The sequence below is a fragment of the Salmo salar genome, chromosome ssa01 (assembly GCF_905237065.1).
Source record: "Salmo salar chromosome ssa01, Ssal_v3.1, whole genome shotgun sequence".
In the NCBI taxonomy this organism is placed as follows: domain Eukaryota; kingdom Metazoa; phylum Chordata; class Actinopteri; order Salmoniformes; family Salmonidae; genus Salmo; species Salmo salar.
Genome location: NC_059442.1, coordinates 74,234,815 through 74,250,910, shown reverse-complemented (window position 1 = coordinate 74,250,910; position 16,096 = coordinate 74,234,815). Strand labels below are relative to the sequence as shown.

At 46.3% G+C, this 16,096-nt stretch overlaps 1 protein-coding gene across 1 annotated transcript in view; it reads right to left on the bottom strand.

Moving 5' to 3' along the window:
- The window catches only part of LOC106608565 (cysteine-rich protein 2), a 29,023-nt gene that overhangs the window by 7,613 nt on the left and 5,314 nt on the right, over positions 1-16,096 (bottom strand). The window contains exons 3-4 of the mRNA XM_014206549.2: positions 3,445-3,502; positions 110-235 (exon numbers count right to left, since the gene is read on the bottom strand). Of these exons, the coding sequence (XP_014062024.1) occupies positions 110-235; positions 3,445-3,502 (184 nt within the window). The remainder of the gene's footprint in view (positions 1-109; positions 236-3,444; positions 3,503-16,096) is intronic.

The window sequence follows — 16,096 nt, the reverse complement described above, 5'->3', positions numbered from 1 at the left end:
CCCCAGATCTGTTTGTGCGGTCTTCCTATGGTATTGTTTGGCGTGACAATGACCATAGGAGATAGCAAAACAGTGCAAACAGATCTGGGATCAGGCTACCGTCCCTTACCTTTAGGTTGGTTCCGGGTGACCTGCACGGTGGTCCATGGTGTGGTAGGAGATCCTTCTGAGGGGCTGTCAAAGGCGGGTTGAGGAGTGTCGTAGATGTAGGAGCCTGCCCCTCCGATGTTCACACCTGGAGGAGAGGTTATTAGGCAGCCATAGTATTATGTGGTATTATGAGGCGCTAGAGTTTGAACTTAGCCAAAGTACCAGTGTCTTACAACTAGTGCCATGGAACCATTGGTTACTCTTCTGCTGTACCGAAATTTGGTTGTCAGTGTGTTATATTAAAAAAGGAAATGCTTTAAGCCCCAGTAGAGGTCCTACTGCATAACTCCCACGTTAGACGATAGGCAGAATTGCAGAGGAGGGAGAAGCCAAGGGGAAATGCCTGCTGTTTTTCAGTTGGGTTTGAGGTTCCTTTATCCAAACAACCAGAATCAAACCCCACCCACATCCTACCCAAACCACCAGAGACACACACATTCCAGACAAATTCCTTGTTTCTGTATGTATGTACTGGGTCAACTCATCTGAAATGCACATGATTAGAGGGTCATCTCATTCTTTATAGATAATCTATAAAGATAGTCAAAATAATTTTCATAGATATGAGCTGAAGTTTGTCAGATGTGTAACCGTCATTACTTTACGTTTAGCTTCCCCAGTCTAATGACCCTCACCTATGTATTGGCCCAAAACTGATAGAACCCAGGTGCCATCTAGGAAATTAGATGTTGCCGCCTATATTTCCCATCCATGTTTTGTGGCACCCCCACAACAATCATGTGATAAGCAGGCATAATAATATAAGGTGATAATTCTTGTCAGTTTTTCGAAAGTGACTTAGACCTTTGGTTTGAAACATTATGCTCAATAAACTGCGGGAACTTTCAACAGTTTGCAGATACAGTGCCTAGTGAAAGTCTACACACCCTTTGCACAGTCTATACATTTTACCGCCTTAAAAAAAAATTCTGAAAAGCGATTCAATTTGATATTTTTCCTATCGATTTACACAACCTACTCCCCATTATTAAAGTTTTATTTTTTTTAAACGCAGATGTGTTGATTACATATATCTTCACACCCCAGAGTAAATACTTGGTGGAAGCAGCTTTGGCAGCCATTACAGCTGTGAATAATTTAAAATAACTTTCTACCAAATTAGGTTAGGGCAACATACACTGTATATCTATTGTTTTTGTCAAAATTGCTCAAGCTCTGTACATTTGGTTGGGAATCATTGATGGACAGCAATATTCAAACACATTTAATTCAGGACTGAGACTGGACAACTCAGGAACACGCAACATCTCTTAAAAACCATTCTGGTGTGTCTTTGGCATTAACATTTGTGTAATTGTCCTTCTGGAAAGGGTTAGGGGTTAGGTTTTCAGAAGACTGAGGTGGGTTTTCCTCTAACTTTTTACCTGGGCTTTGCTTCTTTCATGTTTATTTTTATCTTGACAAACTCCCGAGTCCATACTGGTGACAAGCACACCCATAAAATGATCCTGCCATCACAATACTTGAAAATACAGTGTTGCTCCTGTGTTGTGTTGGATTTGATCCAAACTTGTAATTTTTTATTTAGGCCAAAAAGTGTATTTATTTGCTGTGTTGTCTTGCAGTATTACTTAACAGGCTTATTGCAAAAATAATTGATGATTTGCAGATACTTTTTTTAACACGGGCTTCCTTCTTTGAATATTGCTGTCCATTAATGAATGATTCCCAACAAATTGACTGAGCTCGAGCAATTTTGACAAAAACAATGAACATAAATTTCCCCTAGAATCTTATTTAAAAATATTCACAGCTCTAATTGCTGCCAAAGGTGCTTCCATTGAATACTAACTTGGGTGTGAAAGCATACCTAATGAAGACATGTTCATTTATTTTTATTAGGAAAATGTTCTAGAATTTTTCTTTCACTTTGACAATGTGAAGTAGGTTGTGTAGATTGGTAGGAACAAAATCAAATTAAATATTTTTTTCGATTTAATTTTAAGGCAGTAAAATGTGAAGACTGTGCAAAGGGTGTGTAGACTTTCACTAGCGACTACATCTATCTTTCCTCCAGTTATTAAATCTGTCCCTGGGTTCATACACTACTAAACCACCATTCCAGTCATCCTGAGAACGATTAAAGCATCACATTGGGTAATAATCCAATTAAAGTCTTAGTAGTGAAAGGACCCATAGGGCTTTGGGCAAAAGTTGTGCACTATATAAGGAATAGGGTGCCATTTGGGATACAGAGCATGTCATAATTACCCAGAATAATACCCAAATGTCTGAATGCACCCCCGCTTAGTCAGACAAAAATGTTATGATGAGTTTATAAAATCCCCTTTTTTTAGAATTGTTTTCACTTTTAAAAGGGAAGCACCTCAGATTATATCAGAGTTCATTCATGCACTCACAAACCCAAATGTGTATGTATTTCTTCCAGGTGAAACTAGTGAATACTCAAAATCCATAATTGCTAAGTGTGTAAGCCTATGTGACGTGAACACCAAAATTCTGAATCCAGTTTTTTAATGGCACACACAAATCATTGGATTTTGGTGTGCTTCGAAATGTTGTCACAGATTTAAGCAACTTTGAAACGAGGCCTACTTTTTATACAACTTTCAAACTTTTCAATTGAAGCAACTTTAAGAAATGAGGCCCCACTGGCCAGGCGGTATAACACCAGGGCAGGAGGTCATTATAGATATATTAATATCCATCTGGTCCCCACACAGCACACTGAGGACGTCTTGCACTTTGATTCATGGGAAAGGAAATGCCTTGTATGACCGTATAGCATCCGGTATAGTATAGGGGTGATGAAATGTTATAATGTTTTTAACATTGTTTTATTAATCAATCAAGTACTTTTATGGCTGTTTGTGTGAGTGAGGAAATTAGTACATTTGTGCTACTGAATGTGTTGTGTGTGTGTGTGTGTTTGTGTGCATGTGTGAGTGCTGAAATTTGAAAATAAAATAAACCTTAACCTGACACAACAAATAAGATTTTGGCAAAACAAACTAACAGTTAAAAATAAGTAAATAAATTAACATATATGGTAATGGCACAGTGATGTAGGATCAAAATTTGAACAAGTATGCTACAGCAGGATAATAATTCTGCAGCAACAGGAAATTTGAATTATATATTAGGTGGATTATAATTAATGCATTTTCGTATGGGTTGATACATTTTTCGTAAGTGAAAAAAAGCCAATTAAGTTTATCCTATCCTATTATTGGATAAATGCCTTACTGAATTCAAGCTATAGCCATTCTTCCACACACCTGCGATTATGCTTTTTTAACAGTAACCTCTTACCTTTGGGTCCGAACAGAGTTCCGTAGCACGGTTTGTGACAGTAGGGCAACCCATCATGCTGGAAGACAGACAATGTCTAATATTAACAAATAATCTATTATCATAATAAATAGCTGAATATTGGTAATTAAGAAAAACTAAAAACACAGGAAGTCCCCTCCAAACAATCTGCAGGTTTAGTGCAACTTCAGTTATAACTATTTACTGAAACAGTTCTACTTATTACTGAAATAAACTGTTTACTGAAACTGAAACTACTGAAACATTTCACAATTCACTGAAATGGAACATTACAGTCAGTCAGTGTCAGTATAAAGCATTAGGGTTTAAACCAATCAGACAGAGGTTATATTTCAGGAGTGTGACTGCTGACTGGTCACTGGCTTCATCACAAATGGCACCATACTCATTTTATAGTGCACTACTTTTGACCAGTGCCCATAGGGTCATTCTACAAAAGTGGTTTAACATAGTAACTAGACATACACTGAGTGTACAAAATATTAGGAACACCTTCCTAATATTGAGTTGCAACCCCTTTTGCCCTCAGAACAGACTCAATTCGTCAGGACATGGACTCTACAAGGTGTCGAAAGCGTTCCACAAAGATGCTGGCCTATGTTGACTTCAATGCTTCCCACAGTTGGCTGGATGTCCTTTGGGTGGTAGACCGTTCTTGATACACAAGGGAAACTTTTGAGCATGAAAAACCCAGCAGTGTTGCCGTTCTTGACAAAAAACGGTGCACCTGGCACCTACTGTACTACCATACCCCATTCAAAGGCACTTTGTCTTGCCCATTTACCCTCTAAATGGCACACATACACAATCCATGTCTCATGGATTAAAAATCATTATTTAACCCGTCTCCTCCCCTTCACCTACACTGATTGAAGTGGATGTAACAAGTGACATCAATAAGGGATCATAGCTTTCCCTGGATTCACCTGATCAGTCTACAGTGCATTCGGAAAGTATTCAGACCCCTTCCTTTTTCCACATTTTGTTACGTTACAGCTTTATTCTAAAACGAATGCAATTATTTTTCCGCATTTTCTGTATGTATAAATGCATAATGTATAAAAAAAATATATGTAAATAACTATTCAGACCTTTTACTATGAGGCTCAAAATTAAACCCAGGTGCATCCTGTTTCCATTGATCTTCCTTGAGATGTTTCTACAACTTGATTGGAGTCCACCTGTGGTACATTCAATTGATTGGACATGCTTTGTCCCACAGTTGACAGCGCATGTCAAAGCAAAAACCAAGCCATGATGTTGAAGGAATTGTCCGTAAAGCTCAGAGACAGGATTGTGTCGAGGCACATATCTGGGGAAGGGTAACAAAACATTTCTGCAGCATTGAAGTTCTCCAAGAACACAATGACCTCCATCATTCTTAAATGGAAGAAATTTGGAACCACCAACACTCTTCTTAGAGCTGGCTGCCCAGCCAAACTGAGCAATCGGGGGAGAAGGGCCTTGGTCAGGGAGGTGACCAAGAACCCAATGGTCACTCTGACAGAGCTCCAGAGTTTCTCTGTGGAGATGGGAGAACCATCCAGAAGGACAACCGTCTCTGAGGCACTCCACCAATCAGGCCTTTATGGTAGAGTGGCCAGACAGTTGTCACGGTTGTTGTCGGTGAATGAGGACCAAAACGCAGCAGGTACGTGAATGCTCATCTTGATTTTTAATTACTCTCAAAAATGAACATACCAAATAACGAAAAAACGAACACTCGACAAATAAACAGTCTGGTAAGGCACAAGGCTATACACAGAATAATCACCCACAAATCACACACACAAACACACCCTAATATATGGGACTCTCAATCAAAGGCAGATAGACAACACCTGCCTTCAACTGAGAGTCCCAACCCCAATTAACCAAACATAGACATACACTCACTAGACTCCACATAGAACTACCTAGACATAAACCAAAACCCGAAAATACTAAATCAAACACCCTTTACACAAACACACCACCCCGAACCACATAAAACAAATACCCCCTGCCACGCCCTGACCAAACTACAAAAACAATTAACCTTATATACTGGCCAGGACGTGACAGTACCCCCCCCCCTTAAAGGTGCTACCCCAGAAGCACCTTAACAAAAAATAACCCCAAGCAACACCAACAAAAAGTCCCCTTTTCTAAAGGGAGGGAAGGGAGGGTGGCTGCCGTCAATGACGGCACTGTGCTACACCCCCCCTCCCCAACCCACCTATTTCTGGAGGTGGCTCTGGTTCCGGCCGTTCCAGGCTGTCGGGCCACTCTGGCATCGCCGAGGGGCAGTCGGGCCAGTCTGGCATCGCCGGGGGGCAGTCGGGGCAGTCTGGCAATTCGGGACAGTCTGGGCAGTCTGGCAATTCGGGACAGTCTGGGCAGTCTGGCAATTCGGGACAGTCTGGCAGTCTGGCAATTCGGGACAGTCTGGGCAGTCTGGCAATTCGGGACAGTCTGGGCAGTCTGGCCACTCGGGCCACTCCGGCAGTTCAGGGCAGTCTGGCCACTCCGGCAGTTCAGGGCAGTCTGGCCACTCCGGCAGTTCAGGGCAGTCTGGCCACTCCGGCAGTTCAGCGCAGTCTGGCCACTCCGGCAGTTCAGCGCAGTCTGGCCACTCCGGCAGTTCAGCGCAGTCTGGCCACTCCGGCAGTTCAGCGCAGTCTGGCCACTCCGGCAGTTCAGCGCAGTCTGGCCACTCCGGCAGTTCAGCGCAGTCTGGCCACTCCGGCAGTTCAGCGCAGTCTGGCCACTCCGGCAGTTCAGCGCAGTCTGACCTCTCTGGCGACTGTTGACTGGCGGGCAGCTCTGACGACTGTTGACTGGCGGGCAGCTCTGATGACTGTTGACTGGCGGGCAGCTCTGACGATGACTGTTGACTGGCGGGCAGCTCTGACGATGACTGTTGACTGGCGGGCAGCTCTGACGATGACTGTTGACTGGCGGGCAGCTCTGACGATGACTGTTGACTGGCGGGCAGCTCTGATGATGACTGTTGACTGGCGGGCAGCTCTGACGATGACTGTTGACTGGCGGGCAGCTCTGATGATGACTGTTGACTGGCGGGCAGCTCTGATGATGACTGTTGACTGGCGGGCAGCTCTGATGATGACTGTTGACTGGCGAGGCTGGGTTGACGCACTTGTAGCCTGGTGCGTGGTGCTGGTACTGGGCTTACCAGATTATGTACACGCACCTCCAGGCTAGTGCGGGGAGCGGGAACAGGACGAGTCGGACTGGGTTGACGCACTTCCGGGTCCGCACGAGAGACAGGAGCTGGAAACCCAGGGCTATGGAGGCGCACAGTCAGTCTCGATCTTACCTCCTGCACAACCCGTCTTGGCTGGATGGAACTAGTAGCCCTGTACGAGCGGGGTGCCGGTACAGGGCAGACTGGGCTGTGCAGGGGCCTGATGGTAGCCGTGCGTAGAGCGGGAGTTGGGTAGCCTGGTCCTCGGAGGCGTACCGGCGACCAGATGCGCTGCGCAGGCATCCTCCTACCAGGCTGGATGCCCGCTCTAGCACGGCACCTGCGAGGGGCTGGAATAACGCGCACCGGACTGTGCGTGCGTATGGGTGAGATAGTGCGCTCCTCAGCGAAACATAGCGCTCTCCACCCCATACGCTCCTCCATATAACCACGGGTAGCTGGCTTCCGGCTCTTCTTACGCCTAGCCAAACTACCCGTGTGCCCCCCCCAAAAAAATTCTTGGGGGTGCCTCTCGTGCTTCTCCTTCAGCGCGTACTTGGCCTCGTACCACCGCCTCTCTGCCTTGGCTGCCTCAATTTCCCACTGCGGGCGTCGATAATCCCCAGCCTGGTGCCAAGGTCCGGCCCCGTCCAGAACTTCCTCCCAGGTCCATTTCTCCCGCCAGTCCAACTCGAATTCCCTCTGCTCCTTCTTCTGCTGCTTGGTCCTTGAGTGGTGGGTGATTCTGTCACGGTTGTCGTCGGTGAATGAGGACCAAAACGCAGCAGGTACGTGAATGCTCATCTTGATTTTTAATTATCTTCAAAATGAACGTACAAAATAACAAAACACGAACGATCAACAAAAACAGTCTGGTAAGGCACAAGGCGAAACACAGAACAATCACCCAAAAATCACACACACAAACACACCCTAATATATGGGACTCTCAATCAAAGGCAGATAGACAACACCTGCCTTCAACTGAGAGTCCCAACCCCAATTAACCAAACATAGACATACACTCACTAGACTCCACATAGAACTACCTAGACATAAACCAAAACCCGAAAATACTAAATCAAACACCCTTTACACAAACACACCACCCCGAACCACATAAAACAAATACCCCCTGCCACGTCCTGACCAAACTACAAAAACAATTAACCTTATATACTGGCCAGGACGTGACAACAGTAGCCTCTCCTCAGTAAAAGGCACATGACAGCCTGCTTGGAGTTTGCCAAAAGGCACCTAAAGGACTCTCAGACCGTGAAAAACAAGATTCTCTGGTCTGATGAAATCAAAATCGAACTCTTTGGCCTGAATGGCAAGCGTGACTTCTGGAGGAAACTTGGCACCATCCCTACGGTGAAACATGGTGGAGGCAGCATCATGCTGTAGTGATAGTTTTCAGCTGCATGGACTGGGAGACTAGTCAGGATCGAGGGAAAGATGAACGGAGCAAAGTACAGAGAGATCCTTGATGAAAACCTGCTCCAGAGGGCTCAGGACCTCAGACTGTGTAAATGTCATATTTCAGATTTGTATTTTTAATACATTTACAAACATTTAAAAAAATCAGTTTTACCTTTGTCATTATGGGTTATTCTGTGTAGATTGATGAGGAAAATAAACAATTTAATCAATATTAGAATATGGCTGTAAATTAACAAAATGTGGACAAAGTCAAAGGGTCTGAATTCACTGTATGTCATGGAAAGAGTTCTTAATATTTTGTATTCTCAGTGTGTGTGTTTGTGTGTGTGTGCGTCTGTGTGTTCACGTCTGTGTGTGTGAGTGTGCGCGTGCACGTTTGCGAGAGCCAAGGATGGTATTTGTTTTTTAATCAGGATAATATGCTATCTTAAGCTCCCTTAATAATAATCCTGTTACTACCCTTCCGTTGCTTAAGGCTTATGTAAAAACTTTATAATTGTTTTTTTGGGACTGCAATTTGCACCACTTCTGTAGAATCACCCATATAGGAAACAGGGTGCCATTTGGGAAGCAGCCATTATCTTTCAAATTTAAATGAATGCCTTCTCCTCCTGACCGCTTCAAGTTAATTATGGAGGAGCTGTATCTGTCAGTCTTAAAATGGACTGAGCAGAACAGACAGAGAGAGCAGAGAGATCCTTTCGACCCAAATTCCTGTCAAACATCTCCCCAATTCAGACTTTATTTTTAGCAAACTGCTTCCATATGCTCTAGCTAGCTCCTTCACATTCCAGTGCATGAACTGGGAATAAAACAATATTTAGAAAACGAACACCCGTCTGAGAGGAGGATAGAAGAGATTTAGGATGCTGTGACCTCAGCAGGCTCTTAAAGCTCTTCATTCTAAATGGCTGCATTTGTAACCAACCTTAGAGAGTTGGGCTGCATCCCAAGGGCCAGGCCCATAGGGCTCTGGTCAAAAGTAGTGCACTATGTAGTGAATAGGGTGCCTTTTAGGACTCATCTTTAGAGACATGCAACATATGTGTGACACACCTCTTTTCGGACCAACACTGGGTTATTGTGTGTGGGACACAGCTCAACCGGTTCCTAAATTAATGAATGCACACACGCACACTCTGTTGCACAAAGCTCACTCTGACCACACAGGAATGTTCTGTGTTTCCTCAAATACAAGAGTATTTTATACCTCTACAAACTGCCCTCCTCATTCACACTACAAGAACAACAATGTAGGACAAACCTAAGCTCCGAAGAAGATTCTCCAAAAACACTTAAGTCACTCTTATAAAATACTACTTGGGACCAAAGTTCTTCACAGCAAAAAAAAAAGTACAACTTTTGATCAGAAACAGTGCTATTACAGTATAGACACATACTTGGCATTTACAGTGCAACTGTTTGCGGGTCAATTGCATTGAAATGAACAAGACATGCGGCAGAACTATTTGAGTGACTTGTGAAAGTTTTGAACCTCACATTTTACCCTATCATCCTCACATCTGTAGGGTGGCATTTAGAAAGCCAAAAAATATATATATTTTGCCAAAACAGCGTAATTCCAAAATACACACTTTCAGGATTTTGATGGTGACTCACTGCATGCATCGCATTTACACACTGTTAACTTTAAAGTTCAATCATCACTGCCTTCATACCTATTTCAGACCTTTGAGCCTATATATGGACACTGAGGTCAGGGACATAATCTCTACGACAGCCTGTGACTCAGCTAGTCCAGCAAATCTGAGCTCATGTTTTTTCTGGACAGTAAAGTCTGTCCCAAATGGCACCCTACTACCTATGTAGTGCACTTCTTAAGTAGTGCACTGTGTTGGGAATCAGGGGCTATTTGGGACGCAGCCCCTATCACAAGCATCCGTTACAGACCTGACAATCTGGTGTAGTGTCAAACTTTGCCTGTTCATTGTCACGTTGTCACTGAGGGTGTGGGCGTGATGTCATGAAATCATGGAGCAGCCGTTAATCAGTGTGATGAATGAGTTGGCGTTAAATGCAAAGGAAACATTGCATCAGCTATGGGCTGGCATTCTAGGCTACAATCCAGGAACTAAGGACATGCCTTTCTGACAAGGTCATTATAAATCTTGTCATTTAACCACAGGAGGCTGGTGAGGGGAGGATGGCTCATAATAATGGCTGGAATCGAGTGAAAGAAATAGTATCAAGCACTTGGAAACTGTGTTTGATACCATTCCATTAACACCGTTTCAGCCATTACTATGAGCCGTTCTTCCCAGTTAAGGATGCCACCAGCCGCGTATGCATTTATTGTCTACTTAACCTCATGTAAATGTAATTTAACCTGATACTGCAGTGGGCTAAATCAGGGTCACGCAGAGTGTTTCTTGGTAGTTTAAAAAAAATCTACTTTGAAACAAAAGTATACACCTCACACACGTTATGGGCTTAAAAAACAAGACACCTGTACCATGTCAGATATAGAGTTCACATGTATTCTATTTTGAGTTTGCATCCCAATATTACATCACAGAAGACTGAAATAACTAAATTGTTTGACATAGAAACACCAGATTTTCGGCAGCTTTTAAAAAATAATTTGTATTAATTTATGTTTTAACATTCCACCCATGAGGCCACTTGGTCATTTTACTGCAGGAAAGGGCTACTGTCTTTTGTGGAAGATGCCTAGATCAGGTACCCATGTCTTTTGGCATGTCTGTAATTTCAATGATCCCAACAGACAGAATTATTGAGAGTTCCCTGAGGTGTGATACCCTTTCAGGAATGCAGATGCCATTCTCCCCCCTCTGTCCCTCCCTGATGAAAAAGTATTGAGAGAGAGAGACTTCACCATTAAAAGGTTTTAGAAAATGTTCTGAACAATGAAGATAAGTCACTGCCGTGTATAAGGCCACACACACACAGAGAGAGAGAGAAAGGGAGGTCAGTCCTTCACCTGACAGCCTGTCAAAAACACTCCTGTCCAGAAATAACAGAAGCCTATTCGTTCTCTCATGCCACAGCATTTCAAAGATAAAGAAGTGGATGGACTGTATATGGGCTTGTGAAAGTGAACTAGCAATGTTTGTCCATTAGTCCATGTATACTGTTGGATTGTGTATTTCATAAAGAAGGATAAGTCCTCTGTGTCTCCATTCAAACCTGTGTAAGAACAACTACCTCTCAAAAGTCAAGCATGTAAACCCTTCCATACACAAGTAAACCATAAAATCAACTAGTCATCTTTATCTTCAGATGAAAAGTTAAAGACAGCACGGAGGGTTAGACTACTAGACTCTAGAGAATACAGCCATGGCTTGTGAACCCATCTTTTTTAGATGAAAAAACAGGACAATGTTTCAAACAACGGCCTGTTTCTGAGAAAGACAGACTGTGTTTGTTCCCTAGCCCACTGAATCAACTGAATCAACTCCAAACTAACAACACTGAAACAACGCTGGACTTTGTCTCCTACTGGTCTGAGATGACCTGAATAATTAGCCTCAGTAGCCCTAGTATCACTCAACTCAAAGACTCCAGTGTTTGGGCCAGGACAATGACTTACCCCCAGGTTAGGTTATCAAACAGGCATCCAAAACAATGATAGCCCTTTGACATTTATCTACCCTGTGAGATTTGTAAAGACTAGTCATGTGACCAACCATACCTGGCCTGACTATGGGGCCTATAACTATAATTCTATCAAACTAAGTTATCAGGAGTCTGTGATAAGTGAAAAATATAATTTAGACCTCACGTTTGGATTGTGTTATAAAGTATTTCCAGACACTGGCTAGAATAGCGCCGATCCCCTTCTGTATTTCTTACAGATTTTTTGACAGCCACAGACAGTGGCCGAGTCGGGACTTAAACCCCTTTGCCAGTGGGTATTTGTGGTCCCCCATTGGCTCGACACTGCCTAGTTTACATCCATTGTTGATTGATTGTTTTATATAATGTATTTTACTAGTTTTAGTACAACAAACCCTCACTGGAGGATCCATGCAACAAGTTGAGTCTTCATTGTCCAGGCCAACCTGTGCTACCTTAATTTTTAGCTTCTTTTCCAACTCTAATATCCGCCATTGTTGCTCCTAGACAATTCTACTTCTGTCACACCCTGATCTGTTTCACCTGACTTTGTGATTGTCTCCACCCCCCACAGGTGTTGCCCATCTTCCCCATTATCCCCTGTGTATTTATACCTGTGTTCTTTGTTTGTTTGTTCCCAGTTCGTTTTGTTTCGTCAAGCCTACCAGCGTTTTCCCCTCTGCTCCTGTCTCTCGATTGTTCCTGTTTCCTAGTTTCCCCGGTGTTGACCATTCTGCCTGCCCTGACCCTGAGCCTGCCTGCCGTCCTGTACCTTTGCCCCACCTTTCTGGATTACTGACCTCTGCATGACATGACCCTTAGCCTGCCTGCCGTCCTGTACCTTAGCCCCATGTATCTGGATTACTGCCCCCTGCCTGCCCTTGATCCGTCTTTTGCCTGCCCCTGTGCGATTAATAAACTGTTGTTACTTCGATGTTGTCTGCATCTGGGTCTTACCTGAAACAAGATAGTACGAACTGGCCATGACTGACCCAGCAGACTCAGACCAGCTGCGCAACGCCCTCTCCTCCCAAAGAGCCACCATTGGTAGGCACGAGGAATTGCTTCGTGGCCTTATGGAGGGGGTTCACACCTTGGCCTAACTCCATGACCAGGTGTTGGACATCTTGCTGGAGCAATTCCATGGGTTGGCTGAGAGGCAGCCTACCACGATGGTAACCTCACAGCACCTCAGTAACTCAGCTGTTAGCAGCGCCGCCTCACCGGTCACTCCGCCTTCGCGTGAGCCTCCCCCGAAACACATTAATGGAGAGCCGGGCACCTCTCGGACGTTTCTAGCTCAGTGTGCCCTCATCTTCGAGCTTCAGCCCTCCTCCTTCCCCTCGGACTGCTCTACAATAGGGTACCTAATCACGCTGATGTCCGGGAGAGAGATCGCCTGGGGTACAGCTGTATGGGAGCAATAGCCGGCCATATGCGTCAGTCTGGGTGAGTTCGTGGGAGAAGTAAAGACGATGTTTGACGCCCCATTCTCCGGGAGAGAGGCTGCCTGGAAGCTACTCCAGCTTCGGCAGGACTTCCGCAGTGTGGCAGACTATGCGGTGGATTTCCGCACGTTGGCAGCTGAGTGCCTGGAACCAGGAAGCGCTGTTTGACATGTGCCTACACGGAGTCTCGGAGGAGGTCAAGGATGAGCTTGCAGCCTGGGAATTACAGATAGATCTCGATTCTCTCATCGCCTTGACCATCAGGATCGATGGGCGACTACGGGAACGACGGAGGGAGAGGAGATTCGATTTTGTTCGCCCTTCCCAAGGATTCCACCTCGCCTCTGAGGCATCCCGGAAGTCCCCGACGGCACCGTTGCCGAGAGAACCCGAGGCTCCCCGATGTTCCCCGAGAGTCACCGAAGATGGCGGAGTTATCGTTTCCCGAGCCTATGCAAATAGGCAGAGCTGGGTTGTCTCCAGCGGAATGGCTATACAGGCTCAACACAAAGAGTTGCCCGTATTGCGGGACTCGTGGTCATTTTGTGTCCTCTTGTCCGCTAAAAGACCAGGCTCACCGGTAGGAGCGAGTACGCTGGTGGGCTTTTCTGCTTCCCTTACTTGCACTCCATTTCATGCCATTCTGCTGTGGGGAAACAAGTCGAAATCTCTCCGGGTCCTCATTGACTCTGGGGCCGATGAGAGTTTTTTTGGACGCTACCCTGGCTTCCGAGCTGGATATCCTCACTCAGCCCCTCTCCATTCCCATTGACGTTAGAGCGCTGGACGGGCACTCTATAGGCCGGGTCACACACAATACCACTCCCATCAACGTACAGGTGTCAGGGAACCACAGCGAGACTATTCAATTTCTGCTCATTAAGTCTCCTCAGATTCCCGTGGTATTGGGATTCTCCTGGCTCCAGCGTCATAATCCTCTCATTAACTGGTCTACTGGTGCCATCATGGGCTGGAGCCCGTTCTGCCACGCCCATTGCCTGAAGTCAGCGCAACCTGCCCCGGGACGTCTTCCTGGGGGATCGGAAGTTACCCCGGACCTCTCCGCCATTCCTGCGGAGTACCAGGACCTTTGGGAGGTGTTCAACAAGGCCCGGGCCACTTCACTTCCGCCGCACCGACCATATGACTGTGGGATTGACCTTCTCCCTAGCACCACTCTGCCCCGGGGATGACTGCACTCGCTGTTGGGACCGGAGACCAAGGCTATGGAGACCTACATTGGGGACTCCCTAGCTGCTGGATTTATCCGTCCTTCTTCCTTTCCAGCTGGCGCAGGGTTCGACTTTGTGGAGAAGAAGGACAAGACCCTGCGCCCGTGCATCGACTACCAGGGACTCAATGACATAAGGGTGAAGAACCGCTACCCGCTACCACTCATCATCTCTGTCTTAGAGCCTTCAGGGGGCCACCGTGTTTTCCAAGCTGGACCTACGGAACGCCTACCACCTGGTGCGGATACGGGAGGGGGGATGAGTGGAAGATCGCCTTCAACACATCCAGCGGCCACTACGAGTATTTGGTCATGCCATTTGGCCTTACCAACGCCCCTGCTGTGTTCCATACTCTGGTAAATTATGTGCTTCTCTACATGTTGAACCGGCTCATCTTTGTCTATATTGATGACATCCTCGTCTTCTCCCGCTCTCCCCAAGAGCATGTACTCCACATCCGACAGGTTCTTCAATGCCTCCTGGAGAATCAGCTGTTTGTAAAGGCAGAGAAGTGCGAGTTCCATCGCTCCACCATCCCCTTTCTGGGGTACATCATCTCTGCTGGGAGTGTCCGGATGGATCCCGGGAAGGTGAGAGCGGTGGTGGATTGGCCCCAGCCTACGTCCAGGGTGCAGCTGCAACATTTCCTGGGGTTCTCCAACTTTTATCACCGCTTTATCCGGGGTAACAGCACCCTAGCTTCCCCACTGTCAGTACTCACCTCTCCCAAGGTTCCATTCATGTGGTCCCCTGCTGCTGACCAGGCGTTCTGGGACCTCAAACACCGCTTCCCCACTGCTCCCATCTTGGTTCATCCTGACTCTTCCCGTCAGTTTGTGGTGGAGGCCGATGTTTCTGATGTAGGAGTGGGGGTGGTTCTGTTCCAGTGTTCTGACCTGGATCTAAAGCTACATCCCTGTGCCTTCTTCTCCCACCGCCTCAATGCCATGGAGAAAAACTATGATGTGGGGAATTGGGAGCTTCTCGCGGTGAAGATGGCGTTGGAGGAATGGAGTCACTGGCTAGAGGGGGCGGAACATCCGCTCATTGTATAGACCAACCACAAAAACCTGGAGTATCACCACACCGCCAAGCGCCTCAACTCCAGGCGAGCTAGATGGACCCTGCTGTTCACACTGTTCAACTTCTCCCTCTCATACCGGCCGGGATCCAAGAATGTCAAGCCAGATGCACTGTCTTGCCGCTATAGCCCCACGGCTATTACCCTGGAGCCCGAGACCATCCGTCCCACCTCGTGCCTGGCGATGGCACTCAGCTGGGGTATAGGGAAGCAGGTCCGGGAGGCTCAGCATTCCCAGCCGAACCCTGGGGGGTGGGGGGTCCAGATAACCGGATGTTTGTGCCTGATGCGGTCCGCTCCGCGGTCCTGGAGTGGGCCCACTCCTCCAGACTTGCCTGCCACCGGGGCCCCCATCGGACCCTGGGTTTTGTGCGACAACGTGTTTGGTGGCCTACCATGGTCCCTGACGTCTCCGCATTTGTCGCTGCTTGCACGGTTTGTGCACAAAACAAGACTCCTCGACAAGCTCTGACTGGTCTCCAACCTCTGCCTGTCCCTCACCCTCCCTTGTCTCACATCTCCCTGGACTTTGTCACGGGTCTTCCCCCATCTGATGGCAACACCGCCATCCTGACTGTGGTGGATTGGTTTTCCAAAGCCGCCCACTTCATTCCTCTCCACAAATAACCCTCTGCCAAATAGA